This window comes from Arabidopsis lyrata (assembly GCF_000004255.2).
Source record: "Arabidopsis lyrata subsp. lyrata unplaced genomic scaffold ARALYscaffold_2, whole genome shotgun sequence".
NCBI lineage: Eukaryota > Viridiplantae > Streptophyta > Magnoliopsida > Brassicales > Brassicaceae > Arabidopsis > Arabidopsis lyrata.
Window position 1 is genome coordinate 910,667 of NW_003302554.1, and position 25,925 is coordinate 936,591.

Here is a 25,925-nt window from a genome sequence, read left to right on the forward strand (position 1 = left end):
TCTGCTCCATTTCTGAAAATATGACGGTTTTCCAACGGTATATATGGCTCTGAAATCTCTCAAGATTATTGACGAATACTGTCTTTGCAAAGGCGATCAATGATGGCACTATAGATCACAACATCAGCTTTGATGTGGATGTGGTTTTTTTCCATCTTCCTAAGCAGATTCAAGGCCAACACAGTGTTACCCATCTTACACATTCCATTGACAATTGTTCCGTAAGTAACTAGGTCAAGTTGATGACAATTTTCTACCATCCGACAGCGAGAGCTACAGCTTCAAGAACTCGACCCTCGCGGGAAAGACCGTTCATCAGTGTGGTAAACGTTACGACATTGGGTTGACATCCCGTTTCAACCATATGATCAAATAAAGCAACCGCTTCAGAGATCCTGTCTTCGAGACATAACCCGTGGAGCAGCGTGCTAAACGTAACAACATTGGGCTGAAAACCAAGTTTAGTGATCTTGCCAAATGTAGACAGAGCAAGAAGATTCAAACTTATGCAGATTTTACTTTGAAAAAAAAACAAAGTAATCACATCTTAAGTTTTTTTTTCCAGTATATTACAAAAAGCAAATTATGTAACTGTGAAATCATCAATATACGATAACCGGTTTCTGATTATATACCGGTTTTAGCTCCTCTTAGCGTTTTTAAGATTACGTACTGTCATTACAAGCTGTTGTCTCTCACCTTCCACTTCTGCAAATCTCAAACTTATCTCTGAGTATCTCTCTCGCATCTCCTTCAGCTCCATCTCCATCGATCCATTACACTCTCGTAAAGACGTGATTTCCGCTACAAGAACTCGAATATCTTCGTTTTCTTGACCATTTAGAGGCTCATCCTCACTCTTCTGGTTCATCATCAGTAAAAATAAAAAACAAAAAGAGTTAATTTTTCTGTTATTCAATGTTGTTGGGTTGCAACATTATGAAAAAGTTAACAACCTCTTGGCTATTTTGATCGAGTTGGTCGAGTTTAGTTTCCAGTTCCTCGATTCTGTTCTTCAGATTCTTTTCCTTTTCGATGAACATATTTGATGAAGATTCAAGAGCAGTTTCCTTAAGTTTGATTTGCCCCTGGATCACAAGTTCACAAGCTTATCATTAGGAGTGTCAAAATGGGTTAATACCCATGGGTTACCCGAACCCGCCCATGATTTTAGTGGGTTTGGGTAGAATTTTTTTACCCATATATATAAATGGGTTTTAGTGGGTTACCCTATTAGGGTTATGGGTTTAATGGGTAAAACCCATTAGGGTCATGGGTTACCCATGGGTTTCATAACCAAAACTAAAAAGTAAAATTTATATATATCTATATTGATATATTATGTAAAATTTATATAAATATATGTAAAATATCTTCTTTTCTTTACAACTATATATGTAAAATATCTAAAATAACTATTAAAGTTTACATTTTACCTAAAAATAAAAGTAAAAAGTAAAATATATGTATAATATTATTTTAATTTATTTATTATTAAAAGTAAAAAGTAAAATATATGTAAAATATATGTAAAATAAAAGTAAAAAGTAAAATAACTAGATTTTTTTAATTTATTATTTAAAAACTTTTGTTGGTTTACAATTTTATGTTATTTTTTTGGATTTTTATTATTTATATATTTTATTATACATATATATGGGTACCCATATAACCCATTAAGCCAATGGATTTCTACAATAATGGGTTTGAGTATGTAAATTCAACCCATATAAATATATGGGTCGGGTCAAACCCGTCCATTAAACACTCGAACCCATATGGGTTTGGGTCGGGTCGGGTCGGGTTACCCATTTTGACACCCCTACTTATCATCTACTTGAAGATATCAATACTGAAACGAATACTGTAGATGCATATATACCTCAAGAAGCTTTAATTTATCTTTCATAACCGCAACTTCTTTAGATCCACCATGAGCTCCTACTGGACTTCCTTTGTTGTTGTTGTTTCTTTGCGCGGTTTTCGTTAAGTTGTTAATCGCGGTTCTGCTTTCCTTCAGTTTCTTCTCAAGATTAGTCATTGCTTCTTCTTTCTTCTTCAACTCACCTTTTACTTGTGCCACTTGCTTCTTGTGCTTCTCCATCTCCAAATCATTCACAGATAAAGAATGCTTTAGATCATCGCACTGAGCTCTTACGGTTTCTAGCTCTGATTGTAAGTTTGAAATTGCTGTTTCTTTTTCATCTTTGGCAAGCTTCACCGCTTGCAACTCCGCTGCTAGAGACTCTGACTCTTTCCTCATTAGTGAGATATTGCTCTCTAGCTCAATTTTCGTCATGTTCTCTCTCTGTACTGAAGCTTCGGCTTCCATAACCGATTTTTTCGTCTTTTCCAAATCAACTCTCAGGTTCTCTGCTTGCTCTGCCTGTAACATGAGACTATTTTGGTTCTTTTTCAGATTCTCAATCTCGTCCTTCAGGATTTTGATCTCTTGATTTAAATTTGCAGTAACATCTTCTTCATGCCTCTTCTGATTCTCTATATCTTTGGATTTCTCATCAAGATTCTCTAACATTCCCTCCATCTGACTGGTTTTGAAACTCAGCTTTTCAGAAAGCTCGTGGAGCTTGGCCTCGTACTCGGCTTGGTTTGCTCGGAGCTCATCATTAGCGTTCTTGAGCATTTCTTCTAGTTGACGTTTCTGCATTCGTAATTCGTTAGCTTCTGTCATCGCCTTCATAGCTATTTTCTCATTTGATGTAAACATTGAATCCATCTGCTCAGAGAGTCTCTTAAATTCATCCTGTAGTTTTCCGGCTACACTAGCGTTTTTCCACCTTGTTTTCCTTAGAGTTTCTTCGGCTTGGATAGCTCTTTGCTCTTGCTCCACTTTAGCTCGTGTGACAGCATCAATGTCTGCCTCGAATACCCGAGCCTGTTTCTCCATCTCTTCTTCCAAGGTCTTCATTTGTGTTTCAAGTTCTTTAATCCGGCACAAAGACTCTGAAAACTCTTCAGATTGTTTCTTGAGCTCAGCTTCACGACTCTCTACTTGGTTTTCAAGCTCGGTCACATCCACAAGCGACGATGAACATTCGTATTGTATCTTCAACTGTTCTTGCAGTTGGCTCTGCTCTAGCTTGTAAGAGATATCATGATTTTCCTGTTTCAGTATCTCATAATCCAAAGCAAGCTGTTCCATCTGTACCTCAAGCTCATCTTTATCACGTTTATAGATCTCAATCTCATTATAGAGATCTGTGATCTTCTGCTCCAAGACGTGTGTATCTTTCGCATCCACGTGTTTCTTCACAAGGTTCTCAAGTGCTTTTTGATCCTCATCTTCATCTGTCTCACTTCTACAAGACCTTCTCATTGATTCTTCAATGTTGACAGAGGCCCTTGTTCTAGGAGGAAGATCAGCTCCTTCCTTACTCCTTTCCTCCAGCATTTCTTCAAGATCTTGAACAGCAAGAATCAATTCGGAGTTTGATTCTTGCGTCTTCTGGAGCTGTAACCGGAGATTGAAATTCCGATCCTTCTCATAATCAAGTTCCTCTCTTGTTTCCTCCAAAAGAACCCATGGATCCCTTCCTTCAAACTGCAACCTGTTCCTCATTTTAGTCTCTCCGTTCTGCTTGTCAGATACTTTATGTCTCTCACAATCTTCCTTCAACGAATCTCTCTCTTGCTTCAAGCTATTCACTTCCCTGAGAAGATCTTGACTTCTTTTAGTCTCTTTAACAATTTGTTTTCTCAGGCTTTGCAGTTCTAGCTCCGAAAGATCTGCTTGCCTCGCCAAACCAGCAAGCTCGTTCTTAAGCTTCTCCATCTCATCCTCATCCGAGGAGTTATTCGAGGCGTCCCTTGCGATAGTCTCATTCGTACTATTGGTCGAGTCATCAGTGCTGCTGATACCATGATCAGAACTTCCGGACCACTCGGATTCCGATATACGAGGCTCTTCAAACAGATTTTTAGCTGAATGAAGATGCTTAGTGGGATGTCTCAAAGGCTTGACAACTTCTTCAGGTGTATTTGGCTCAATGACACTTCCAGAGCTTGAAATAGTACTATCAGATTCAATCGATGCTCTTCGTCTCAGTTCCGCAAACCGCGCAGCTTTACCAAAGGGTCCTTCCTACAAATGCAAAGACAGTAGAAAACATCAAGAGAAACTCCAAAACTCTCTTGCATCACATTGCATAACGATCAGCCAAATCAACATACCTCATGCAAATCGCTTTTACGAGTTTCATCTGCATCATCAATGCTGAAATGTGACTTCAAATCTTGACCCTGTGACATTTTCCCCAGAGTTTCACATTCATCCACCTCTCTGCAAGAACTCAAAAAAACACAAAAGCCACTTCCATAAAATATCCAAAACAAAAACCAATAGATGAGTTTAGTTTTCTGCACCTTTGAGGATCAGCAAATTGTAATTGCCTTTGTATTGATACCTAAAAATCAGAAAACCATTAATTAAAAGACTCTACAAAACTCTAAAAGAAAAAGGACAAAAAAGCTGAGATCTTCAGAGCTTTAAAGATATACATTAATGAGTAAAAAGACGAAAAGAAGATAGAGGAAGCTAACATGCAACAAAGCTTTAGAGCTTGAGTTCTGTAATGGAAGAGAAACATTGCAAGTTTTAGTTGCATCTACATAATCAGCAAAATCAATTGATGTTTCTCCAACCAAACCACCTCTTGTAGATCCCTGCACACAAAACATAAGTAAAAAATCCAAATCTTTGAATCAAAATCTCTGAGACATCTGTTTTTTTTTTGCTCACCGTAGTTGATACAATGAGATGATAAATTCTCTGATTAACTTTTCCAGTTTTTACATCTTTGAGAAATTTCACAGTCTCGTAAACCGGAATGTCCCATCGGCAATGTCCGTCGTTCACTATAGCTTTCTCTGACCTCGCCGTCGGTTTTCCAATATCTCCGGGAACTAGAGACAGAATCAATCCCTCTGTATTGAACTGTGACGCCTGCGTTAATAAATCAAACATAAGTTTCAAATTCAAATTTCTAAATGTGTCACATCAAATACCAAATTCAGATTTCTCAACTTCTTTTTTTTTTTTTCTGGAGAATTAAAATCTAAGCAATGCGAGAAAAATCCATCAAATCTTCGAACCTAAGAGAAATCGATGAAGAAGCCAAAAGAAAAATGGAGTTTTTAGAGTACCTGAGTCGCATGAAACTTCAATCTGAAAACAACTTTGATCCGATTCTTCTCGCTTCGCCATCTCGCTGACTTAAACATCTCCGCCGCCGAGTATTGATCGCCGGAAAAATAGTAACTCTCTCACCGTCGCTCCGGCCATTGTTTCCCGGAACGAGCCATTATACAACACACTTTTTAGTCCAATGAAGAGGAAATGATCATTACAGAGGCGAGCGAGTTAGCTCAGTCGATCGGAGCGAGTTCGACTCAGAGAGAAGGCGAAGAAGAAGAAAGAAGAAGACGCGAACGTTAAGCCTCGGGCGGTGGATTTTATATAAATGGGACAAAAGAAAAAGTAAGTAGAGATCTAAAGAGAGATGAGATTAATAAACAATTAGTAAAAGTAAAAGGACGATACGTTTTTTTATTGTAATTAAATTAGTAGTTCATTTAATAATATTTTTCTGTATCGTATAGGAAACTCTTTACGTTTCAATTTGGTAGGATATGTTAAAAACATATATAATTTTCATAATTGTTCTATTATGCCTAAAAGAGTATCAGTTAGTAGTAGATTAAAAGAAGATCAAACTTGCATATATCTTATACATTTTATTAAAAACAGTTTTTTATGTTCATTTCACAACTTTTTTAAAAAAGTTGTGTGATTAGTAACAAAAGATTGCAGCAAAATAAATGTGCATTTTTTTTTAACATGATCATTTTTTTTATTTCACTTCATAAATTTTGGTTCATAATTGGAAATAGTTTTATCCGCTATAATCTGGTTTTACTTTTTACTATAATACTAAAAATTTGCATTAAATTATCATCAATCTTAAAATTTGCATTAAATTACTATAATAAAAACAGTTTATTCAGTTCTGCTTTCACTACAATCATTCAAAACTCTATATATAATTATGAGTAGAGTCATATAAATCGCGAAAATGAAAATTAGTTACTCAAACACAAGCAAGGTGGTGCAATGATTCCTCATGTAAACTAAAACTATTTTACTTAAATCTTAGACTTTGGTCCAAATACTTAATTTGTGGTAAATTAGTGAAAATTCCCTGCTAAAATGCATGTTTCTTCTTAAGAATAATCGGTGTTAGCTTTAAAATTTAGTCTTGAAAAATCATTGACCAATATCTGGTGTTAAATAAGGAAAATATATACTCCTATAAAAATCTATATAAAAAATAGACCGACAGATTTGGAAACATGATCTTATTGATAAAAGGTTTTGTTTTGGGTTAGGGGAACAGTGATCGATACACAAAGAAAATTACATGTCCTCTTATTACAAAGCTGAGTCCCGATAAACTAAAGATAAATCATTTATATAAAAAGTAGGGATCCAACGGTCGTTGATATAATTTAATATCTGCTTATCGGATAATAGTGTAATAATAATACTTTGAAAACATTTACTTAGAAATATAGCTGAGAGTGAGAAAATGATGTTTTAACCAAAAAATGTATTGCTTAGCAAAAGTTATTTCTCAACGAATCAGTAAATAGCCTTATTCTTTAAATCAAAGAAAAATATGTGGAAACTTAGATACCATTTTGAGTATACATTAATATATCAGATTTCAACATATTAATACGTATGCACTCATGTCAAAAACTATTTTATATATCTTTCTACTTTGCTGCAAAAACTTAAAGAAACATGACTACAATAATGATCGATCGTTATATTATATCGATGCAATAGTTTATATGTGATCAATTTTGCTCAAAATAAATGTTTTTAGCTATGCAGTATATTGGTCTTTAAAGTTTGAAAGGATTCTATTTGTCTTGTCTATACTAAGAGAGATAACAATCAAGCTGCTCACTTATGTCAATATTAATTACAACTGTTGGGATTTTGGTTCTGATTTATAGTGACAATTATATGTCGCATGATCAAGGATATCTGAGATTTTTTGTTTATATGGATTTTTTAATACTTCAATGTTAGGATTAGTTACTAGTTCTAATTGGATCCAAGTTTATTTTTTCTGGAATTAGTTGGAATGTGTTCATATTTATTAATAGGTTATAATTCTTCTTTTGTCTCTAGTTCTGTTAATCCACCGGGGCTAATAGCTCAAACTCTGTGTACTGATTTTAATAATTCAATATAAATTCTTTTCGACGAAAAAAAAAAGGCTATGCAGTAAAAAAAATAATAGTAATCCATAATCAATAATAGTTTAGTTCAAAATAGGCCATAGGAGAGTATATATATTTAATTAGTGATAAAAACGATTATTGTGATACTATGAGCTAAGCTTGTAAACATAAATAGTGCTAATCAGCATTTATAAATTATAACCATGATACGAATCTTAAATTCACAAAATATACATTACACTAAAAACCCAACAATACCCATTTTATTCATTATTCTGCATTTCTTTTAGTTGATAATGTATGTATCAATATATCACAATGTTCTTTAAACAAAAATAAGTCTTCAAAACTCTCTATTCACTTTTTTTTTAGTATAACCAAGTATTGAACCTAAATTTTATTTGATTCAGTTCAAAACCCATATACACTCAATTTAGACGTGGGTGGGATATATATGATGTCGTCCGGTCCATCTATTTGAGTCAATATAAGCTGTCATGAAATAATAATTGTAAAATAGAAATTTCATCCTCGGGCATGGAACATGCGAATATCATCATAAGTTTTGGGACATCAAACTAAACACCCATATCAGAGTTTAATGAATATGTGTTGTTGTACTTGCCCAGTCCCCACCTTGTATGATGTTTCTATTGCGGGTATATCTAAGCAAGCTGTATATTTTGTTAGCTTATATTAAAAAGCTAAAAAACAAGAACAAATTCACTTTTCTTTTTCTCCTTTTTTTTTTCTCTGATGTTGGTCCATTGCGATTGTGGAAATATAAAAAAAAATATGGTATCCTATGTTGATAAATTGATGAGAGTAAAGAACATAAAAGTGTTTAGGAAGAATTATAATAGACTCTCATAAGAATAAAGTTGCAAAATACATTCTCTTATATAGAGATGAGATTAATCTAAGTTTCCTAATTTAAGATAAATATAAATGTAAATAATACTTTAAAGATAAATGTAAATATTCCTAAACTAAGTTATGATAATCTTCTATATCTTTCTCGATCTTCATGATTTCCATAATCTTGGGCGATCATCTCGATCGTCGATCTCGGTCGATCTCCGGTTCTCCCAATACCCCCCGGCAAGCTCATACGTGGTTACATGTTTGAGATTGGACAAGTCTTCAGAATAACGGCTTTTATACCCGGCCGTCGGGTCATCATCGACGTTTATACCCGATCGAAGGGTTCAAAGCGGCTACAATACCCAGCCGTTAGGTCATCGACGTTTATACCCGATCGTAGGGTTCAAAGCGGCTACAAAACCCAGCCGTTAGGTCATCGACGTTTATACCCGATCGTAGGGTTCAAAGCGGCTACAAAACCCAGCCGTTAGGTCATCGACGTTTATACTCGATCGTAGGGTTCAAGTAATAAAAATAACACCCGCGATTGCGAGGTTCGGATGTTGCTCGCGATGGCGAGACTAAAAAAAAACAACTCACGAAGGCGAGTAGTTTAATCAAAAGGAGAAGTTAAAATCGCGAGGGCGAGAAAACATCATTGTTCCCGAAACTGATTTTTTTTTTTTCTTTGCGGAAGCTAACGTAACGGATCCAAAATCTACAGAAAGGATCTTGGCTCTGATACCATGATAAATTGATGAGAGTAAAGAACACAAAAGTGTTTAGGAAGAATTATAATAGACTCTCATAAGAATAAAGTTGCAAAATACATTCTCTTATATAGAGTTGAGATTAATCTAAGTTTCCTAATTTAAGATAAATATAAATGTAAATAATACTTTAAAGATAAATGTAAATATTCCTAAACTAAGTTATGATAATCTTCTAGATCCTTCTCGATCTTCATGATTTCCATAATCTTGGGCGATCATCTCGATCGTCGATCTCGGTCGATCTCCGGTTCTCCCAATATATGTACTATATATACTATAGTATCTCATTACCAAAAATGTTATATAATTTCCTAAATTGATTCAGACTGCTATATTAAAAAAAAAAGAAATCAAATCACCAACGCATGAGTTTGAACTACGTTATAAATTTTTGTTTAATTCTGATGAGTTTGAACTACGTAGTGAGATATATGTTACATATGGTCAAGAAAAATCATACATTTTATATGTATTTAACCTTAGTTCTTGTTTTTCCTTTTTCTATCTCAAATTTTATAAATTAGTCTTCTCTTGTTACGGACCCTATAAATTAGATTAGACGTAACGTATACCGGTATACATGTATATCAGTACATATGGATGCACATTATATTTAAGGGAGAGTTACAATTTAGCACACTTTTTCCAACTTTGTGAACAACATGTACGTATGCGTACATCACAAGCAAAAACAGATACATAACCAAATTGGGTAGTCTCGTAACGAAATGGTGGTTTGGTCGAGTGTGTTTGAAATAAAACTAACAACTTGAATACGTATATATATTTACCTGCCTAACTTATATACCAAACATACATAATATTACTTTAATTGATATGTAAATATTTCGTTTCTTCCTGACACTAATAATTAATTCATAACCGAGGGAATTAAATAAACATAATGTGACATGAAATGTATTTATCGACATGAAAACAATTTGACAAATAAAAGATCATGAATTTCTCAATAATCAAAATTTTAAAACAAATAACAGACGAGCAAAAAACAAACTACAGAAGAAATTTCAATTTCCACTGAATTTCCAAGTATCTTTTTAGTATAGTAGTATTAGTTATTTTATCCTCATTAACGTACGGGTAATTCCAAATGTGCCGCCCGAATATGATAAAACCATTCGGAAAGAACCATTGGTGTATATTGAGTTAGTAAGAACTGGTGTATATGCAAAATTGGCCCTTTGACGGTACATAAAGTAATGGTTCTTTCACCTTTGACACCTTGATCTTGTTAGTTCTGAGGAGCATACTTGGCTTCGAAAATTAGCCATTGCTTTATTTGTTCTTCACACGTGCCACTCATGCGTGCCTACTCATACACCTCCTTTTTTCTTTGCCTTATTTTTATATAAGTAAAACAATTAGGTTCGCATACATTGTAAGTTATATGTAAATATTGTTTTATTTATATACTTATCTAAAAGAAGTTATACTTTCAAGTTATATGTAAATATGTAAATGAAGTTATATACCGTTGTCTAATCTTGTGATTATATAATTCAAACAATAAGGTTCGTATACATTTATTTAAGTATGCGTGTAGATAATTTAGAATTTTGATAAATTAAGGTATTTACAAAACAAAATCACGTAAGCTGTTTCAACAGCTCCAACCTAAGTTCTACAAAGTACAAATATCTCTCTGTCTCGCCCTCCTCTCTCTCTGCTTTTGACTGACATCCTAGTTCACAAGTTTAGTTGACGTCACACCTTTTTTCTTTTTAAATGATTTAAATTCTAGTTGCCTAGTAAATTTTTAGAGCTTTTTTAGTATAATTTAATGTTCTTTAAGCAATTAAAGAAAGAATTTAGTACCATAACATTACAGATCGAAAAATGTGCAGTCAAACTGCCATGCTCCTACTGAAAAAGGTTCTATGAATTATAACAATTATTTCGGGTGTCGAACAAAATTTATGTCCACATTCCTACTTTCATTTCCATTAATAATTACAAGAAATATAGAATAATTATACTTCTTCCGTTTCAAAATATAAGGCGTTTTAGCTAAAAGAACATCGATTAATAAAATTTACTTTTTAAAAATTCAGTCAATCATAAAAGAGACTGCATAATAAAAATAATCATAAAATATTAAAATAATATATAATTTGCATAGAAACTTGAAAACGACTTATATTTTGAAACAAAACAGTTTTACCAAAACATCTTATATTTTGAAACAGAGAGAATATTATAATTCCTAAAGCATTGGATTAAGTTTGTTTTGTGGGTTATATTTTTCTGCTTCGTTGTAGGTTACAGTAAACTAAATTTTAATTTTGGCAAAAAGCAAAGTCATTCCATATGTTTCATAATATGGTGTGTATAGAATGTTTACAAAAATAAGATTTATAGCTACTATCCATTTGATTTAAAGCATCTTTGAAAGATTTTAGATCCAAAACTGTTATACAAGAGGAGATGAATTCTAAAAGTAGTTTATCTTCATTTTTTGCAGATGTAGTAGACGAAACTGTTTAAATACAAAACTCGAATCTAGTACTGCTAACTAACTAAAATAATCAAACCAATGTATATGTAAAAAACAATAACCAGACTAAACCAAATGCGATTGAAATAAAACGCTCTTATACATCTCAGATCACAGTTCATTTTAGCTTTCAGATCTATTTTCTTTTTAACAAAAAAAATATATACAGTATCAAAGACATTGATGGCTCTAAATAAAGAGAACAAGAAGCACATGTGTGCTGGGGTCACATTCCCAAAAAAAAATTCACTAATTAAACAAAGCTCTGAAGAAAATGGGGAAGTTGTGTGCAGAGGTCCCAGAAGCATTAATACACAAAACGAAAAACATCATTTATGAACAAAATTTTCAGTCGTGTTATTTATTTCAAAATGTAACAACTAATTAAGTCAACAACCCGTTTGATTTATAATTGCTGTTTTTTTAATGTGGATTTTAGTTTTTACTATCGAAATTAATATTTTAAATTAATTTGAAATCTCTAGCTTTATATTTGGATTTTTTCTAATTATAAAGTCCTCGGAAATTTTTCAGTTTTGGAAATTATAATTTCCGACGAAGTTTCGACGATGATGTGGACTTTTGTTTGCTATTCGCGGGAAATTTTTTTATAACTTTTCAGTTACATTTCCGATAAATTTTCATGTTAGTAATTACTGACGAATTTTAGTTTCAATCGATGCTTTATTTTTGACGAATTTAGTGTTGTCGAAAATATTCGGAATAAGCAGTTTCCGACGAATCATGCCTTACTTTCTTGTATTATATGCATAATATCAATCAAGGAGCTATTGAATGTTATTTACTTGAATGTATATGATCAATCTTGCACCATCTTATTAGTGAAATTATCATATGATTAATCAATGGATACATTTTACCGATAAAATTAAGACACAAATATAATTTAGGTTAGTGTTACTTGTTAAAAGAAATTGCATTGTCTCAATTTATTTTTGACAGATTTGGAGAGAGACGTCAATCAACTAAGAAGTACATATGAACCAAAAAAGATGTGGATGTGTTTTTTCATTATTACGCCAATATATGGAGGATTAATGACACGAATACATACATAAATATAAATTGCATAATATACATAGGCATGAGAATGGTCCTTAACACCTAATTAGTCGTCATGATCTCAAGTAAATTCTCAACAATAATCTTTGATTATGAACTAATAGATACCCTTTATCCTCCTTTAAATCACCATCATCACCTTTTTTTTTGGTTTAATGAGATCTTGACATCTTGTATACTAAAATCATGATCAATGTAAAAGTGATGCCTATATATATGGTTGAGTATATATATACACAACACATGTACAGTCATATTATCTAAATAATCTCTATATATCAGGTACCAAACTTGTATATCATTAGACTCTTTTTTAGAATTATGATTACGTGATCATTTATTTTTTCTGTTAATGCATGATTACGTGATCACGCATGGGTGCTTTCCGATATTCAACAATGAACTTAAGAAGGGAGAAACGAGAAGAAGATAATTAAAATGTTAAGAATTGAGGTTATAGTCTTATAGATTAATAATTTAATATAATGTTCGTCTTTCCATATTTGATTCATTTTCAAACTTTTTCATAAAATTTGGGTATCCATAATTTCTCGAATAAGGCTTCTTTGGTTATCCGTTGATTACTGAGTTATATGAATTTGATAATTTCTCTTAATCCGATTCTTGGTGATATAGATCGATCTAATCTATATCTGCCGACTATAATTAGATAAAATGCATGAGAAAAAAAGATTAAAAAGCATAAGCAAATATAAAGACCAAACTATATTATACCAAAAAAGAAAAGAAGACTTAAATTTTAGCTTTAGGATTGATAGCTTGAGAAATAAGATAAGTATAAATTCTAGTCTCGTAATTTTTTTTTTGTTTTTCATGTTCGACTCCCTTTCAACATGTGATGTGGTCGTACGAGAGAGACCTTTTCGCTTTATAAGGTCATGTGATCAATCAACGTATTAATTATGTATATATAATTTTTTCATTACTCAAATTACTAATATATATTTTAATATTTATTATCTCATTTTTGGTTTTGACATATATATATTTTTAACATGAACAGTTAACATCTAGATGTGGATGTGTAGATCCGAACGGATCACAAATATATTTGAACATCTGTTTCATACTCTATACTTTTTATTCTTTATTTCGATAAGACTTTCTTTCCAAGTTATATATACAGATTCTAAAATCTAAAATGTGATTCTAATTCATAATTTATAATCTAAAATGTAACGAGTGTAGGATTCATAGGATATACTAACAACGAGAACATGTAATTTGGTAAACTGTGCTAATGTCGTTTCTATGCTACCGATCGGCTTCAAGTCCATATAATATATATTATTAAAAAAAATTATTCATGAAAATGATATGATTACAAATATCAGTAATGACTAATTCACTGTGAAAGAAAGTTTTTGAAAATATCATTTACATTTACATAGTAAAATACACTTAACATATATACGATCAACAGAACTATCTAGATAATCAATTTTTTTGGTTAGATGTCATAGTGTCTTCGTTGGTCACATGAAAGTGAGTTTCTTTTCTTTCTTTCTTTCGCTTTTATGCTTTGACAGTTTTTGTTTACACAACGTTCAACATTATCATAGCATCTTGGAGAACTAAAGATGTGTAAATTCATCATTTCATATCAAGAAAATAAAAGGAGAAAACGTGGGCACTTTTTACTTTTGTCTACTAATTTGATAAAGAAACATAAACGGTTATATCTACAAGAAAAGAAACACATACCAAATAGATTTTTATTAAGTTAGATTTTACTCAAATTACATAACAACGTTAATGTAAGCTGAAACATATGAAATCTAATTTACTATTCTTTTAAGCAGCACTTGTGATTGTGATGGAAACACAAACAAATAATCTATGAATAGAATTGTAGATGAATGAAAAGACTTCATAATTTTAGCAAGGGAGCATCCAAAAGTCATTCATAATTAATTAAATAAGAACACGTCAAACTTCTAGTCTTCTACGTAATAAGACGACATATGCATAACGGATACAATTTTGAATCGAGTTGATAATAGAGATTTTGAAAATTCAGTTGGAATTATATAGAAACTTAAGTGACAGTAGAGAGAAATATGATTTTAACTACACATGTTTCAAACATATATAGTTAGAAGATCACATTTTTATCCTAAACTGATAAAGATTTAGATATGTAAATTTTAAAATACTAAAAAAAGTTTCCTCGTATTTATCTTACACTTTCTATTTCTTATTTTGAAACTGATAACAAAATAAGTCGTTCTACTAGTGGTCATATATATGGATATATGAATATGAATATATGATCACTAATATCAGTGTTTTGGCTATTATTTAGTAAAACATATTTCACATATAAATACCTGAAGTTTTTATGTTTACAATTTTAATCAAATTTCTATACAAAACTTACGATTCTTTTATACAGTATTAACTAAGTCATTAACTCAATACTTGGAGCTTCCTTTAAGTACCTTTTTATGAATACATTAATTAATCGTAAATGTTTTCCGTTCACCTACCATACATTAGTTGATTACTTGGAGTAAAAAAAATCGATGACATACATATCATATATATGTAATATATTGGGCATGTATATATTGATAAAATTCGACCATAAAACTCCCACAACTAACTCGAAGTCATCATTAATCCCTATAAGATCTTCACTTCTTTTCCTTGTCTTTAATTTATCTTTAAAAGGTAATTATATTTATATCTTTCTGTTTAATTATGCTTTTCAATTATTTGAGTAACTAGCTAGTTTCTACTAATTAACTGCAGTTTTAAGTTTTATTTTTTTTCTGTAAAAATCTCACAAAAGTACAAAGGAAGAAGAACGAGAAGAGAAACCCTAACATGGGACAAAATAAACAAGTCCAGAAAGATTCTCCGTTATATGAACAAAGTACTATCATTTTGGCTTCAAGTCAAAGTATGTTTGTGAATTGTGTGTAATATATTTATACATTTATAGTAAGTTTCTTTCTTGGTTCTAACTTTTTCTACAAGATAAATAAAGGAATAAAGGATGACTACAATTTTGTGAACAAGTAAACATGAAAAGCGTCATGACTCAACGACCTATTAAATATACCTCTCTCATTAATCATATTAATGTTCAACGATGGAGTTGGATTGACATATATATATATATATATATATATATATATATATATATATATATGGATGGATTTTTGCATTTAGAATTTTATATTATAAGTTTTTTCAATTTATTTTATTTTATTTTGTATGTAGATGAAAAACTTGTTGAGATAGAGAAAGAGAAGAGGCTTGCGTTGATAGATGCATGGGAAGAGAACGAGAAGGCAAAAGCTCAAACCAAGTAAGAGATACCAAACCAAATATATATAATGAGGCTAGAACCATAAAGATCAACATTGTTTTGCATTCAAATTACTAACAAATTTCTCACAGAAATATTGACGTGACCATAATTGAATTCAAAACATATAGTATATATATGTGGCAAGATATGCGAGTTTACCGCTTTTATACTTTATAATATCAATATATTATTTACATTTTGTTCTTTGAATCAATGTAAGCAGGGCTTACAAAGAACTTTGCTCCATTGAATCATGGGAGAATAACACGAAGACAGCTCTAGAGTTAGATTTGAAGAAAATGGAGGTATAGAGAGATTTTTAGCTATTCAATATATTTTTTCTTCAACTTCTTTAGCTATTCAATTTATTTAACGTTTATAGTAATATACAAACAATATCATAGAAAAGTACTTTTATTCATATAGTCTCCTCTATGCATGTATATTTAAAAATTATTTCTGTCTATTCTTTTTTTACCAGGAGAGTTTAGAAGTGGAGAAAACTGAATACTCAAAAAAATTCAAGAAGAAAATACCAGAAATTGAGAAGATTGCAGAAGCTAAAAGAGAAAAAATAGAGAAACAAAAGGAGCAAGAATCTATCAAAGTGGAAAAAATAAGTGAGAAGCTAATTGCAACTCCAAATGCATATCCACCCAACACCAAAACCTGTGGATGTTTCTAAAACATTTATATCCTCCTTTCATGGGTCACTTCTCGGCCCATCAAATATATTATTGGGCTTTCCTTATACCCAAACAAATAATGAAAAGAATCTATGTGTAAGGTTGAACTTTCAAGCATCAATGTATCATTCAATCAATGTGTATGTAATATGACTCTATGACTCATGCATTCATGCTCAATTTCTCTACTAAAGTATAAAACCTTTAGTTATTGTAGATATGGTGTTCGACAAGATGTCTAAGAGCAAACGCAGTGGAGCAATAGATGTTCGGGTGTTAGTTATAAACAATTGAGAAATATTGCAAAAGTTACCTTTTCAACAAAAACCGGGTGTAGACTTACACTCAAGTGTGAGGCATTATAAAAATAGAAAAAAATTTCTTCTCTCTATTTCTCTCTCTCTTTCTCTTTTAATTATAATAATAAACAATTACTTACACCCACAATTACACATTTGGCAATGTGTATGGTCTAAGTGACTTTCTTAGAAGTGGTTTATGATTTATTAATCCTCCTCTTTAATCCTTGGTGTTTGATGCCACGTCATCAGGTTTGGTGGAATCAAGTTGGGTCGGGTTGAGATTCGGGTTAACGGGTTGACCCAATTACCCATTGCTCGCTTTTTCTTATTTCTTCTCTTCTCTTCAGGGCCGGCCCAAACTATTTGAGTGCCTAAAGCAAAAACAAATTTGGCCCATTAACAAAAGCTGTTATAAAAAAAAAATACAAGTTTTAACATGTATGGGATTCGAAACCGTGACCTGTACAACAAAATACTTCAATCTAACCACTAGACCACAGTAACATTTTAAAAATTGATGCCCCTAAAACTACTTATAATTATTTGATGCCTAAAGCCCTTGCTTCATGGGCTTTACCCATGGGCCGGCCCTGCTTCTCTTCTCTCAGTGCTCTCACCTAACGCATCATAATCAGTCGTCGTTGAAATCAGGGAAGATGGTGGGAGTGTCACCGAAGATCGCTCCGTCGATGTTGTCATCGGACTTTGCAAATCTTGCGGCGGAGGCTAAGCGGATGATCGATTTGGGCGCCAATTGGCTTCACATGGACATTATGGTAACAAACTTTATTGCTTCTTCTTCTTCTCCGAATCTGTATTTTTTTTATTCCACTCTATAAATTTACTTACTTGGTGATTTAAAGGTTTCACCTTTGATATGAATATGATAAGAGTTCAAGATTGTGCAAAGAATTATGATTTGTTATAACAAAAATGGAAAGAAGTTGATTCTCAATCACTCTAGGGTCTGGTGTGTTGAATGTTGTGGAATTATGATCTGAAACTTGTATCTCTGCTTTTAGTATGAAACAACAACCAAGAAGCTGATTTTTGTTCTTGTTATGGACTTACATGCTACATAACCTTTGCTTGTTTCATACTTCTTACACTGTTATTTCATTTGCAGGACGGGTAAAGTTTACTGCTTTAGCTGTGTTTTTTTACTCTGTGGATTATGACTTATGAGCATGCAGTCGGTATAATTCTGTGTTACTCGGGCAGGCATTTTGTTCCGAATCTAACGATTGGTGCTCCTGTCATCGAGAGTTTGAGGAAGCACACAAAGTAATGCACTACATCCCTTTGATTAATATATCTGACATGTTCAAGTGAGAACTCATATCCTTGAAAACTTATCATTCCTTTTATCACAGTGCATATCTTGATTGCCACTTAATGGTGACGAACCCCATGGATTACGTGGATCAGATGGCTAAAGCTGGGGCGTCTGGTTTCACATTCCACGTTGAGGTGGCCAAAGGTATATATAGATAGCTCTTTCCCCTACAACATTCTTCAATTTTGTCTCATCCTAATGCTCGGTCTTGACTTGTGTTTTGCTTATTTTCAGAGAATTGGCAAGAACTTGTGGAAAAGATTAAGTCTGCTGGGATGAGGCCAGGTGTGGCTCTAAAGCCTGGAACACCTGTTGAACAAGTCTATCCTCTGGTATTGAAGTATTAAAATTCTGTTTGGCCAGAGTGCAATTGGGTTATCGTACTTGCTTACCCTATCTATGACAGGTTGAAGGTACAAATCCGGTTGAAATGGTTCTTGTGATGACTGTGGAGCCTGGATTTGGAGGCCAGAAATTCATGCCCAACATGATGGACAAGGTTATGTTTCCAACTCTGCAAATCGAAATCCCATTTGCTTATTGAAATCCCCTTGTAACCTCAGTTTTTGATATTCTTGATATAGGTCCGGGCATTGAGGAACAAGTACCCAACACTTGATATTGAGGTAAGGCATCTCAATCCTACCGTTCAGACAGTGTTTGATCTTTCCTTAAACTGAGTTCTATCTCCTGGGTCAGGTGGACGGTGGCTTAGGTCCTTCCACAATCGATGCAGCGGCTGCAGCTGGGGCCAACTGTATCGTCGCAGGAAGTTCGGTGTTTGGAGCTCCTGAGCCTGGGGATGTCATATCCCTTTTGCGGGCCAGTGTTAAGAAGGCGCAGCCATCCACTTAAGGGAGTGGGAGTGGGAGTGCCCCAAGCAATAACTGTAAGAGCCAAGGCCTTTATAGCTAATACTTTTTTATAATTCTTTGAAATGGAATAAATCTTTAATCTGTCTCAGAGCTTTTGCCCTAGCGATGAACTTTCTCAAGAAAATCACCGCAGATAGAAACTTTTGATATGTAGCAGTTACATTTTTGTCTATCAGACTTAATTAGATAATCCAGATATTCAATAGACGATTTGATTAAGCGTCAGCTTAAATTTCAAGAGCATTGAGCAATTTAATCTGAAACAAAAATTCTCATTATGAACCACTAGAAATATCAATATCACGTTTTTATTGATCAAAAATTCATAACAGAAACGATCAAAGCCAACCGAAGAATCAAAAATGATCGAACCAAACCTTCTTAACAGAACTAACCAGAGCCAATCTCGTTTCAACTCACAAAACTACCAGAGGACCTAACCTAATTCGACTTTCTCGAAGGATCGAAGATTTGACCATGGAACAAAATGGTTCCGGTTTTGTCTTCTCTAATCAAGAAAAGAAATGGATGATCTGCCACAAAATCTATCATCTTCTCCATATGAAAACCAGTGCCTGTTTCCTTCATTCCAAAAGTAACAGCCGCAGCTTTAGCGCCGTCTTCATCGATCTCGACACAAGCTTTATGGTACAACGACAATGAATCAAGTTCAGGAAAATCCAAAGTGAAAAACATGAAAGAGATGTTAAACTTTGGAATTCTGAAATCAGCCACTTCAACTTTGTATCTCGGAATGTGACTATCTACAAATCCAGGAGTAGATACCATTTCCTTCAAAAGACTATCCAATCCATCATTCTTGTCGGGAAGATAGAAATACATTGAGAATTTTCGTTTGGTATCATCATGGCCTTGTTGGTATGGTAGTCCAAGGACCTTGAAACCATCGTAAGCCTTGATGTATTGACTTTTATAGCTTCTCATGAAAGGCACACGTACTTGTTTGCCATCGAGTAGGTGAAACTTGTTGCCTTTGGTTAAAGACTTGTCAAATTTGTTTTCCCATGCTCCTTTGAAGTACAATGCGTTTCCATAAACCTGAACGGTTTCGCTTTTAACGGATCCAGGAGGAAGAAGGTCTCTGATGAGACCATTGCTGTGATCTGAAGCCCATTTATTCAGCTCACGACGCACTTGTCCAGCCTCCATTAAAAGTTTAAAACAAAACATGACAGAGAAGATTATTACAAAACTGAAAGCTTATTATGTTTAACAAAAATCTCAAAACCCTAAAACATTATAAGAATATTAACTAAATAAAACAATAGATAAACTATTTGGTTAAATTAGAAGATTAGAAGATTAAGGAACAGGGAAAAATTACCTTGAATCGGAAATCAACTTGAGCAAAAGTAGCCTTGAAAAATTTCTCCAAGAGATCCTTCAAAGAGGAATCAAAGGGAAGTGATTGCTCGACCCAAATTCTGTTTATCACTGAGATTTTGGGGCCGCCCTTCGTGCTACCGTCAGCGAAGACGAGGGTAGCAATCTCGCTGAAGACAGCGTTATGCTCGTCAGAACCAGGAGTCATCATGGTGACCACGGTGTTGATTGATGCGGGAGAGAAGACGAAGTTAGAGTTTCTATCTAGGGCAGAGATTACTTTCCCCGCAAGGAACATAGCAGCCTCGTTTTGCTTCTTCATCGCTTCTTGCATATCCTTCTCTGAGAGAGAGGAGGGACTTGCCATTACTTGTGATTTGCTAAGTTTTTGCTTTTTCTTCTGTTCTGGATTCACCTCTGATGGTGTGCTAAGCTTTTGTTTTTTTTTTTTTATCCATCTTTTAATGTTGAATAGGTTTTTTTTTTTGCGTAGAGTCGGTTTAAGTAAAAACGGAATACAAATCTTTTGATACGGCATATGCTTTTTTGATTTTTCGGATTTTCTATACAAAATCTACTTGTGATCGATAATATTTTTATCTTTTTCATTAAATCATTTTTATACTAATAAACTCCATAAATTCGGCGAAAAACTATACAAATATCTCCGGTATGCAGTGCAGTGTCCCACCATAGAAACAACAAAGCGTGTCTCTCGTTTGCAAACAAACAACACAAAGCGTCTTAAAAGTTAAAATAAACCACATGAGTAACCAAAAATTAACCCGGTTTAATTATAGAATTCACGGTCGGTTTAAGGTCGATTTTGTCTCCTCTACTAAACCCTAAACCAAAGGTTTGATTATTTTCATTTCGTTTTCTCGAAATCGCATTTGCATCTTCTTCAACACAATCTGAGCTCGTTTATCACCAACACCACCGTCGTTCCTCTCCGGTAAGTTATTTAGGGTTGATTTTGTTCCATGGCCATTGGGAATATCAGATTTGAGCATTCATACTCTGTTTTAATCTTCACAGTACCAGTTGATTAAGTTCTGTTTGTGATTTCATCAATTTTGGAATCTGGGATTTATCTTCTCCAATTCGAGCTTCTGGGATCATTGGGTTAATGGAATTTTTGAATATTATGTGACTTTGTTATGCTCAAGTCCAAACTCCAAAGTCCAAATGATAGATGTGTCACGACTTTGTTTTTCTTAGCTTTGGATCTTCATAGCTGTAACAAAATCATATGCTTGCATTGTGGTCAGCTCTAGGATCAAAACCAATAGAATCTGGATAATTTTATCAGTTTTGAAATTGGTAGATTCTTCTATGGATACAGATGTATACAAGCATTTACCATGAGTCTATTCTTCCTTAAAGCTTTGCTTTTTGGAGTAATCCAAGTGAAAGTTTGTGTTTTGTCCTTAAACTGTTAAACCACTTACAAATGGTTCTTACTTAGACTAACAATGAATAGTTTGTTTTCTTTCTCAAATTTAGGTTGTTATATCATTTTTTCTTATATAGATTTATTGCTCTCTGTTCTTTGTTAATCTTGTTTCTGAACTTAATCTGTATAATTCATAAGCCTTTTGTTCATAGATTACTTATCCTCTTTAATGACTTTTATTTCTTCAGATATCGGGGCGGAAGTCTTGTCCCAAAATGTCTATCAGGAGGCCTCAAATCCCTCGGCTTCTTCTCCAAAACGTCTCTTGCATGAGAAACGCGCAGCAGATTCTAAGACACGTGAATGTATCTCTTCATGACGGTGGTGCACTTGTCTTAACTGGAACAAATGGATCCGGTAAATCGACATTCTTGAGAATGTTAGCTGGATTCTCAAAACCCTCTGCAGGAGAAATCCTTTGGAACGGTCACGACATCACACAATCAGGAATTTTCCAACAATACAAACTCCAACTCAACTGGATCTCTTTAAAAGACGCCATCAAAGAGAGATTCACAGTACTCGACAATGTCCAATGGTTTGAGCTTCTCGAGAATAAAATCGGCAAAGCTCAACCCACATTGGAGCTAATGGGTTTAGGGAGACTGGTGAAAGAGAAATCGAGAATGTTGTCCATGGGTCAGAGGAAAAGGTTGCAACTTGCAAGGCTCCTCGCTATCGACAGACCGATATGGCTATTGGATGAACCATCTGTTGCTTTGGATGATGAAGGAGTTAGATTGCTCGAGTATATTATCGCAGAGCATAGGAAAAAAGGAGGGATTGTAATTGTCGCAACTCATCTTCCGATCGAGATTGAAGATGCTATGATCTTGAGGCTTCCTCCTAGATTTCCAAGGAAAATGACTTTGATTGATATGCTTGATCGTGCAGACATTTCTTAGTAGAGAAATCAAAGAGATTTTATATTTAAGAGCGTTTTATCTCGTGTAATGGAATGTTAGTATTCTCAAGCAAATTTGGTTAGTGGAGTTTTAGTAAATCTAGAGTCCAAATTTAATGGAATGGATTAATTAGGAAATTTCACAAACTTATCCTAAAATTGAAATAACTTAACTATAATTTTTGGAAAGACAAATTAATCTTTTGCTTTTGGTCATCAGACAAAAGAATCCATGCTCTGAAAAAGTAATACACATTCTAATCTTGAAATTGCCACAGATTAAAGAACCAATAATAAAACTTTTATGAAAAGAAGGAAACAACGAATAGCGGTCGCTCTTTAGGATTTGGCACGAGTCAAACGTATACGTTTGTACATTGACCTATTGTTCTTATTACTATGTCGTGTCGTGTCTGTTCTTAAACCCCATCCATCGATAACTGAAACTAAGCATGAGCTGTTTTTTCTTTTATTGACTAAAATACCCTCAAGTCATTTTCGTTCTTCAGTTCTTCTTCTTCTTTTGATTAAAGACCCCATGAGAAGTTTAAATTCTCACTGACCCATTTGTTTTCTTGCAATCTTTTGTAGAACCCTGAACCAAAGTTTGCATCTTTCTCTTTAAATTTTGTGTCTTTCTTTAATTCTTTGGAGGGGTTTTTCAAAAGAAAGAATCTTGAAAAAATGGGTATGGGCACAAGCACTTTCGTTATCAGATGGGTCAATCTTCTTACAATGGTTAGCTTAAACCTCTTCTTCTTTACTTAGTTTCTAATTCTGAGAACCGCATTTGATCGTCCTTTGATTCCTCTTTAATGGATTAGAATCTGGGTTTCCGTACAACTTAGATTATGGTTCTGTCTTATGAAGGTTCTTAGTGAAATTCCACTGCTTTAGGTTTAATAATGTGCAAGTTTCTACCTTTCAATGTTGATTGTTTCTGCAACTTTATAGTAATGTCTATGCACTTTTGGTGAAGCTATTGGCTGTGGCAGTGATAATATTTGGGGTGTGGATGAGTACACACAATGATGGTTGCAGAAGGTCACTTACATTTCCAGTCATAGCTCTTGGTGGTTTCATCTTCTTGATGTGAGTTTCTTACACTACTTTCACTATTGGCATTACACAACAATGGTTCTTCCTTATGTTTGTTTGTTTGTTTTTTTTTTTTTTTTTTGTGTTTGCTTTATTGTTCATGAAATGTCTATGATCTGATGTTTGTCAGATCCATAATCGGATTTCTTGGCGCGTGCAAGAGAAGTGTGGCGCTTCTTTGGATTGTATCCTTTACTTTTCATGTTCTGTTTTCTGTTTCTATTGTTGGAAAATTTTGGATTTGAATCTTCCTTGACATGATTGATTCTCCTTTGAAGTATCTTGCTGTCCTCCTGATCGTTTTGATCGCGATTCTTGTCTTTACCGTACTAGCGTAAGCCTCATTTTTCTAGTGGTTAATCATGAAAACTCAGCTGTTGAATCATTAAAGACCTCATTTGTTGCTCTCTTTTTCGGGGTTTTACAGGTTCATTGTAACAAACAATGGTTCTGGCCATACTAACCCTGGTTTAAGGTAACTGTAACTTATATCTCGTCGGTTACATACTTACTTCAATGTATAAATTGGAAAATTCTTGAAACTTTCTACCTCAAACTAGGTACAAAGAGTATAAGCTGAATGATTACAGCTCATGGTTTCTAAAACAGGTATTATAATTTACCGTGGCGCGGATATAGAATTGTAAAGAACTTTGCTTTCATTTTCTCTTTTTCTAATTCTCGTTGATGTTTCAGCTCAACAACACCAGTAACTGGATAAGACTAAAGAGTTGTCTTGTTAAATCCGAGCAATGTAGGAAGCTTTCCAAGAAATACAAGGTCTACTATCTTTCCACCAAGAAAATGCCTTATATTACCGAATATTCGACACTGATTATCTTTGAAATGTTCTTGATTTTTACTAATGATTTCAGACCATCAAACAATTAAAATCCGCAGAATTAACCCCGATAGAAGCTGGATGTTGTCGACCACCATCTGAGTATATATATGCCTCTTCTTTCTTGTTTATTTGTTGATTTACCGCAAAATCTTTAACTGTCTCAATTTTGTTTCGATGCGAAGGTGTGGTTATCCTGCGGTGAATGCTTCTTACTATGACTTGAGCTTTCATTCGATAAGTTCTAACAAAGATTGTAAGCTCTACAAGAATTTGAGGACCATCAAGTGCTACAATTGTGATTCTTGCAAGTAGAGCCATCAACTTCCCCCTTAAAGCTCTTTTGCTACAATGGTCTCATTCATTTTCAGATATAAACTAATTATTCTGTTCGTTTGATTAATAACCGCAGAGCTGGAGTAGCTCAGTACATGAAAACCGAGTGGCGACTTGTTGCGATCTTCAATGTGGTTCTGTTTGTTGTCTTGGTAAGCTATCTTTAATCCCAACTACAAGTCTACAACAATTATAAAACAAGTTTTTTTCGACTTAACTGATCTTGAATTGTTCTTGTGAGAAATGATTTGGTTGTTTTCTTTGTTGAAACACACAACAGTCGATGGTTTACTTTGTTGGATGCTGCGCGAGAAGAAATGCCGCTAGTTACCGATCCAAAGCTTAGAAATCGAAGCCCGGTTTAAAGATTCTTCAAGTTTCAGAGATATCCCACGCTGCGTTGGTGAATGCTTCCAAGAGAGACACAAGAGCAACAACTTCATTCTTTTTACTGTGTAATCAGTGTGTTTTTTGAAACAGAAGAAATTAAAACAGGAAAAAATTTGATTGGATTTACAAAAACTCAGCTTTTTGTTTGAGTATTATGGAAGTCAATTTATAAATAAATAAAAAACAGATTTGATGAGATAATGCATAATGTAAAAAAATCTCTTTTGATTTGCTTTTTAAGGATTTTATCGGTTCAATGGCATAAGTCTATTTCTTATGCAAATCAGACCGGATATCAAAAGCTAAACCATCAAAATCCGGTCTTTTATCTTTAACAATCAGAAAATGAGATATCCGGTTCAAATAGTACATGGACAATTGTAGTTAAATTTCGGTTTAACCATACCGAGTTTTGTTGAAAATCAGACCGGATATATCAGTGAAGCGCTTTCAATTACTGGATTACTCTGCCGTTAAACCCTAAAAACCTCGAGACAAAAAAAAAAATTC

General features: G+C 33.6%; 6 protein-coding genes across 10 annotated transcripts; 4 read left to right on the forward strand and 2 right to left on the reverse strand.

The window, feature by feature from the left end:
* Positions 1–528: 528 nt before the first annotated feature.
* Positions 529–5,494, reverse strand: LOC110231009 (myosin-9). Of its 2 annotated transcripts, none has more exons than XM_021035570.1 (8): positions 5,164–5,494; positions 4,814–4,963; positions 4,561–4,683; positions 4,384–4,424; positions 4,192–4,300; positions 1,883–4,102; positions 957–1,088; positions 529–862 (listed from the first exon to the last, which is right to left on the reverse strand). In XM_021035570.1, exons 1-8 carry the CDS (start codon positions 5,239–5,241, stop codon positions 641–643), a joined length of 3,075 nt encoding a protein of 1,024 aa, XP_020891229.1. In that variant the 5' UTR covers positions 5,242–5,494; the 3' UTR covers positions 529–640. The 2 variants fall into 2 exon arrangements, with proteins under 2 accessions (XP_020891229.1, XP_020891228.1); XM_021035569.1 differs by having other exon boundaries at positions 4,760–4,963; positions 5,164–5,493.
* A 9,605-nt stretch (positions 5,495–15,099) lies between these two features.
* LOC9322469 (remorin) lies at positions 15,100–16,749 on the forward strand. 4 transcript variants are annotated; one of them, XM_002886357.2, is made up of 5 exons: positions 15,100–15,201; positions 15,323–15,433; positions 15,757–15,844; positions 16,071–16,152; positions 16,329–16,749. In XM_002886357.2, exons 2-5 carry the CDS (start codon positions 15,358–15,360, stop codon positions 16,530–16,532), a joined length of 450 nt encoding a protein of 149 aa, XP_002886403.1. In that variant the 5' UTR covers positions 15,100–15,201; positions 15,323–15,357; the 3' UTR covers positions 16,533–16,749. The 4 variants fall into 4 exon arrangements, with proteins under 4 accessions (XP_002886403.1, XP_020891244.1, XP_020891243.1 ...); XM_021035585.1 differs by having other exon boundaries at positions 15,117–15,201; positions 15,290–15,406; XM_021035584.1 differs by having other exon boundaries at positions 15,119–15,201; positions 15,290–15,433.
* A 718-nt stretch (positions 16,750–17,467) lies between these two features.
* Positions 17,468–19,256, forward strand: LOC9322470 (ribulose-phosphate 3-epimerase, cytoplasmic isoform). The gene is made up of 8 exons (XM_021034711.1): positions 17,468–17,611; positions 17,962–17,966; positions 18,057–18,119; positions 18,209–18,315; positions 18,406–18,503; positions 18,578–18,670; positions 18,756–18,797; positions 18,871–19,256. The coding sequence occupies exons 1-8, from the start codon at positions 17,492–17,494 to the stop codon at positions 19,024–19,026; spliced, it is 684 nt and encodes a 227-aa protein (XP_020890370.1). The 5' UTR covers positions 17,468–17,491; the 3' UTR covers positions 19,027–19,256.
* Positions 19,257–19,328: 72 nt separating this feature from the next.
* LOC110230795 (serpin-Z2-like) lies at positions 19,329–21,148 on the reverse strand. Its single transcript, XM_021034701.1, has 2 exons — positions 20,392–21,148; positions 19,329–20,210 (listed from the first exon to the last, which is right to left on the reverse strand). Exons 1-2 carry the CDS (start codon positions 20,926–20,928, stop codon positions 19,488–19,490), a joined length of 1,260 nt encoding a protein of 419 aa, XP_020890360.1. The 5' UTR covers positions 20,929–21,148; the 3' UTR covers positions 19,329–19,487.
* Positions 21,149–21,262: 114 nt separating this feature from the next.
* LOC9322471 (ABC transporter I family member 1) lies at positions 21,263–22,849 on the forward strand. The gene is made up of 2 exons (XM_002886359.2): positions 21,263–21,345; positions 22,035–22,849. The coding sequence occupies exon 2, from the start codon at positions 22,062–22,064 to the stop codon at positions 22,749–22,751; it is 690 nt and encodes a 229-aa protein (XP_002886405.1). The 5' UTR covers positions 21,263–21,345; positions 22,035–22,061; the 3' UTR covers positions 22,752–22,849.
* Positions 22,850–23,175: 326 nt separating this feature from the next.
* On the forward strand, positions 23,176–25,616 carry LOC9322472 (tetraspanin-10). The gene is made up of 11 exons (XM_002886360.2): positions 23,176–23,488; positions 23,730–23,842; positions 23,979–24,033; positions 24,127–24,182; positions 24,276–24,323; positions 24,409–24,457; positions 24,545–24,628; positions 24,724–24,791; positions 24,875–25,000; positions 25,102–25,177; positions 25,306–25,616. The coding sequence occupies exons 1-11, from the start codon at positions 23,435–23,437 to the stop codon at positions 25,369–25,371; spliced, it is 795 nt and encodes a 264-aa protein (XP_002886406.2). The 5' UTR covers positions 23,176–23,434; the 3' UTR covers positions 25,372–25,616.
* The last annotated feature ends 309 nt before the right edge of the window (positions 25,617–25,925 follow it).

Bases quoted from the DNA above. Each gene is read 5' to 3' on its own strand.
- LOC9322471 (XM_002886359.2), top strand. From the start codon at position 22,062: ATGTCTATCAGGAGGCCTCAAATCCCTCGGCTTCTTCTCCAAAACGTC.
- LOC9322472 (XM_002886360.2), top strand. From the start codon at position 23,435: ATGGGTATGGGCACAAGCACTTTCGTTATCAGATGGGTCAATCTTCTT. The intron at 24,034-24,126 runs GTATCCTTTACT...TCTCCTTTGAAG, and splicing joins GTGTGGCGCTTCTTTGGATT to TATCTTGCTGTCCTCCTGAT. The intron at 24,458-24,544 runs GTATTATAATTT...TTGATGTTTCAG, and splicing joins GCTCATGGTTTCTAAAACAG to CTCAACAACACCAGTAACTG.
- LOC110231009 (XM_021035569.1), bottom strand. From the start codon at position 5,241: ATGTTTAAGTCAGCGAGATGGCGAAGCGAGAAGAATCGGATCAAAGTT. The intron at 4,425-4,560 runs GTTAGCTTCCTC...TCTGATTTTTAG, and splicing joins GCTCTAAAGCTTTGTTGCAT to GTATCAATACAAAGGCAATT. The intron at 1,089-1,882 runs GTATATATGCAT...CTTGTGATCCAG, and splicing joins ATAAATTAAAGCTTCTTGAG to GGGCAAATCAAACTTAAGGA.
- LOC9322469 (XM_002886357.2), top strand. From the start codon at position 15,358: ATGGGACAAAATAAACAAGTCCAGAAAGATTCTCCGTTATATGAACAA. The intron at 15,434-15,756 runs GTATGTTTGTGA...TTTTGTATGTAG, and splicing joins CATTTTGGCTTCAAGTCAAA to ATGAAAAACTTGTTGAGATA. The intron at 16,153-16,328 runs GTATAGAGAGAT...TTTTTTTACCAG, and splicing joins TAGATTTGAAGAAAATGGAG to GAGAGTTTAGAAGTGGAGAA.
- LOC9322470 (XM_021034711.1), top strand. From the start codon at position 17,492: ATGGTGGGAGTGTCACCGAAGATCGCTCCGTCGATGTTGTCATCGGAC. The intron at 18,671-18,755 runs GTTATGTTTCCA...TTCTTGATATAG, and splicing joins TGCCCAACATGATGGACAAG to GTCCGGGCATTGAGGAACAA. The intron at 18,798-18,870 runs GTAAGGCATCTC...CTCCTGGGTCAG, and splicing joins ACCCAACACTTGATATTGAG to GTGGACGGTGGCTTAGGTCC.
- LOC110230795 (XM_021034701.1), bottom strand. From the start codon at position 20,928: ATGCCGTATCAAAAGATTTGTATTCCGTTTTTACTTAAACCGACTCTA. The intron at 20,211-20,391 runs GTAATTTTTCCC...CTTTTAATGGAG, and splicing joins AAGTTGATTTCCGATTCAAG to GCTGGACAAGTGCGTCGTGA.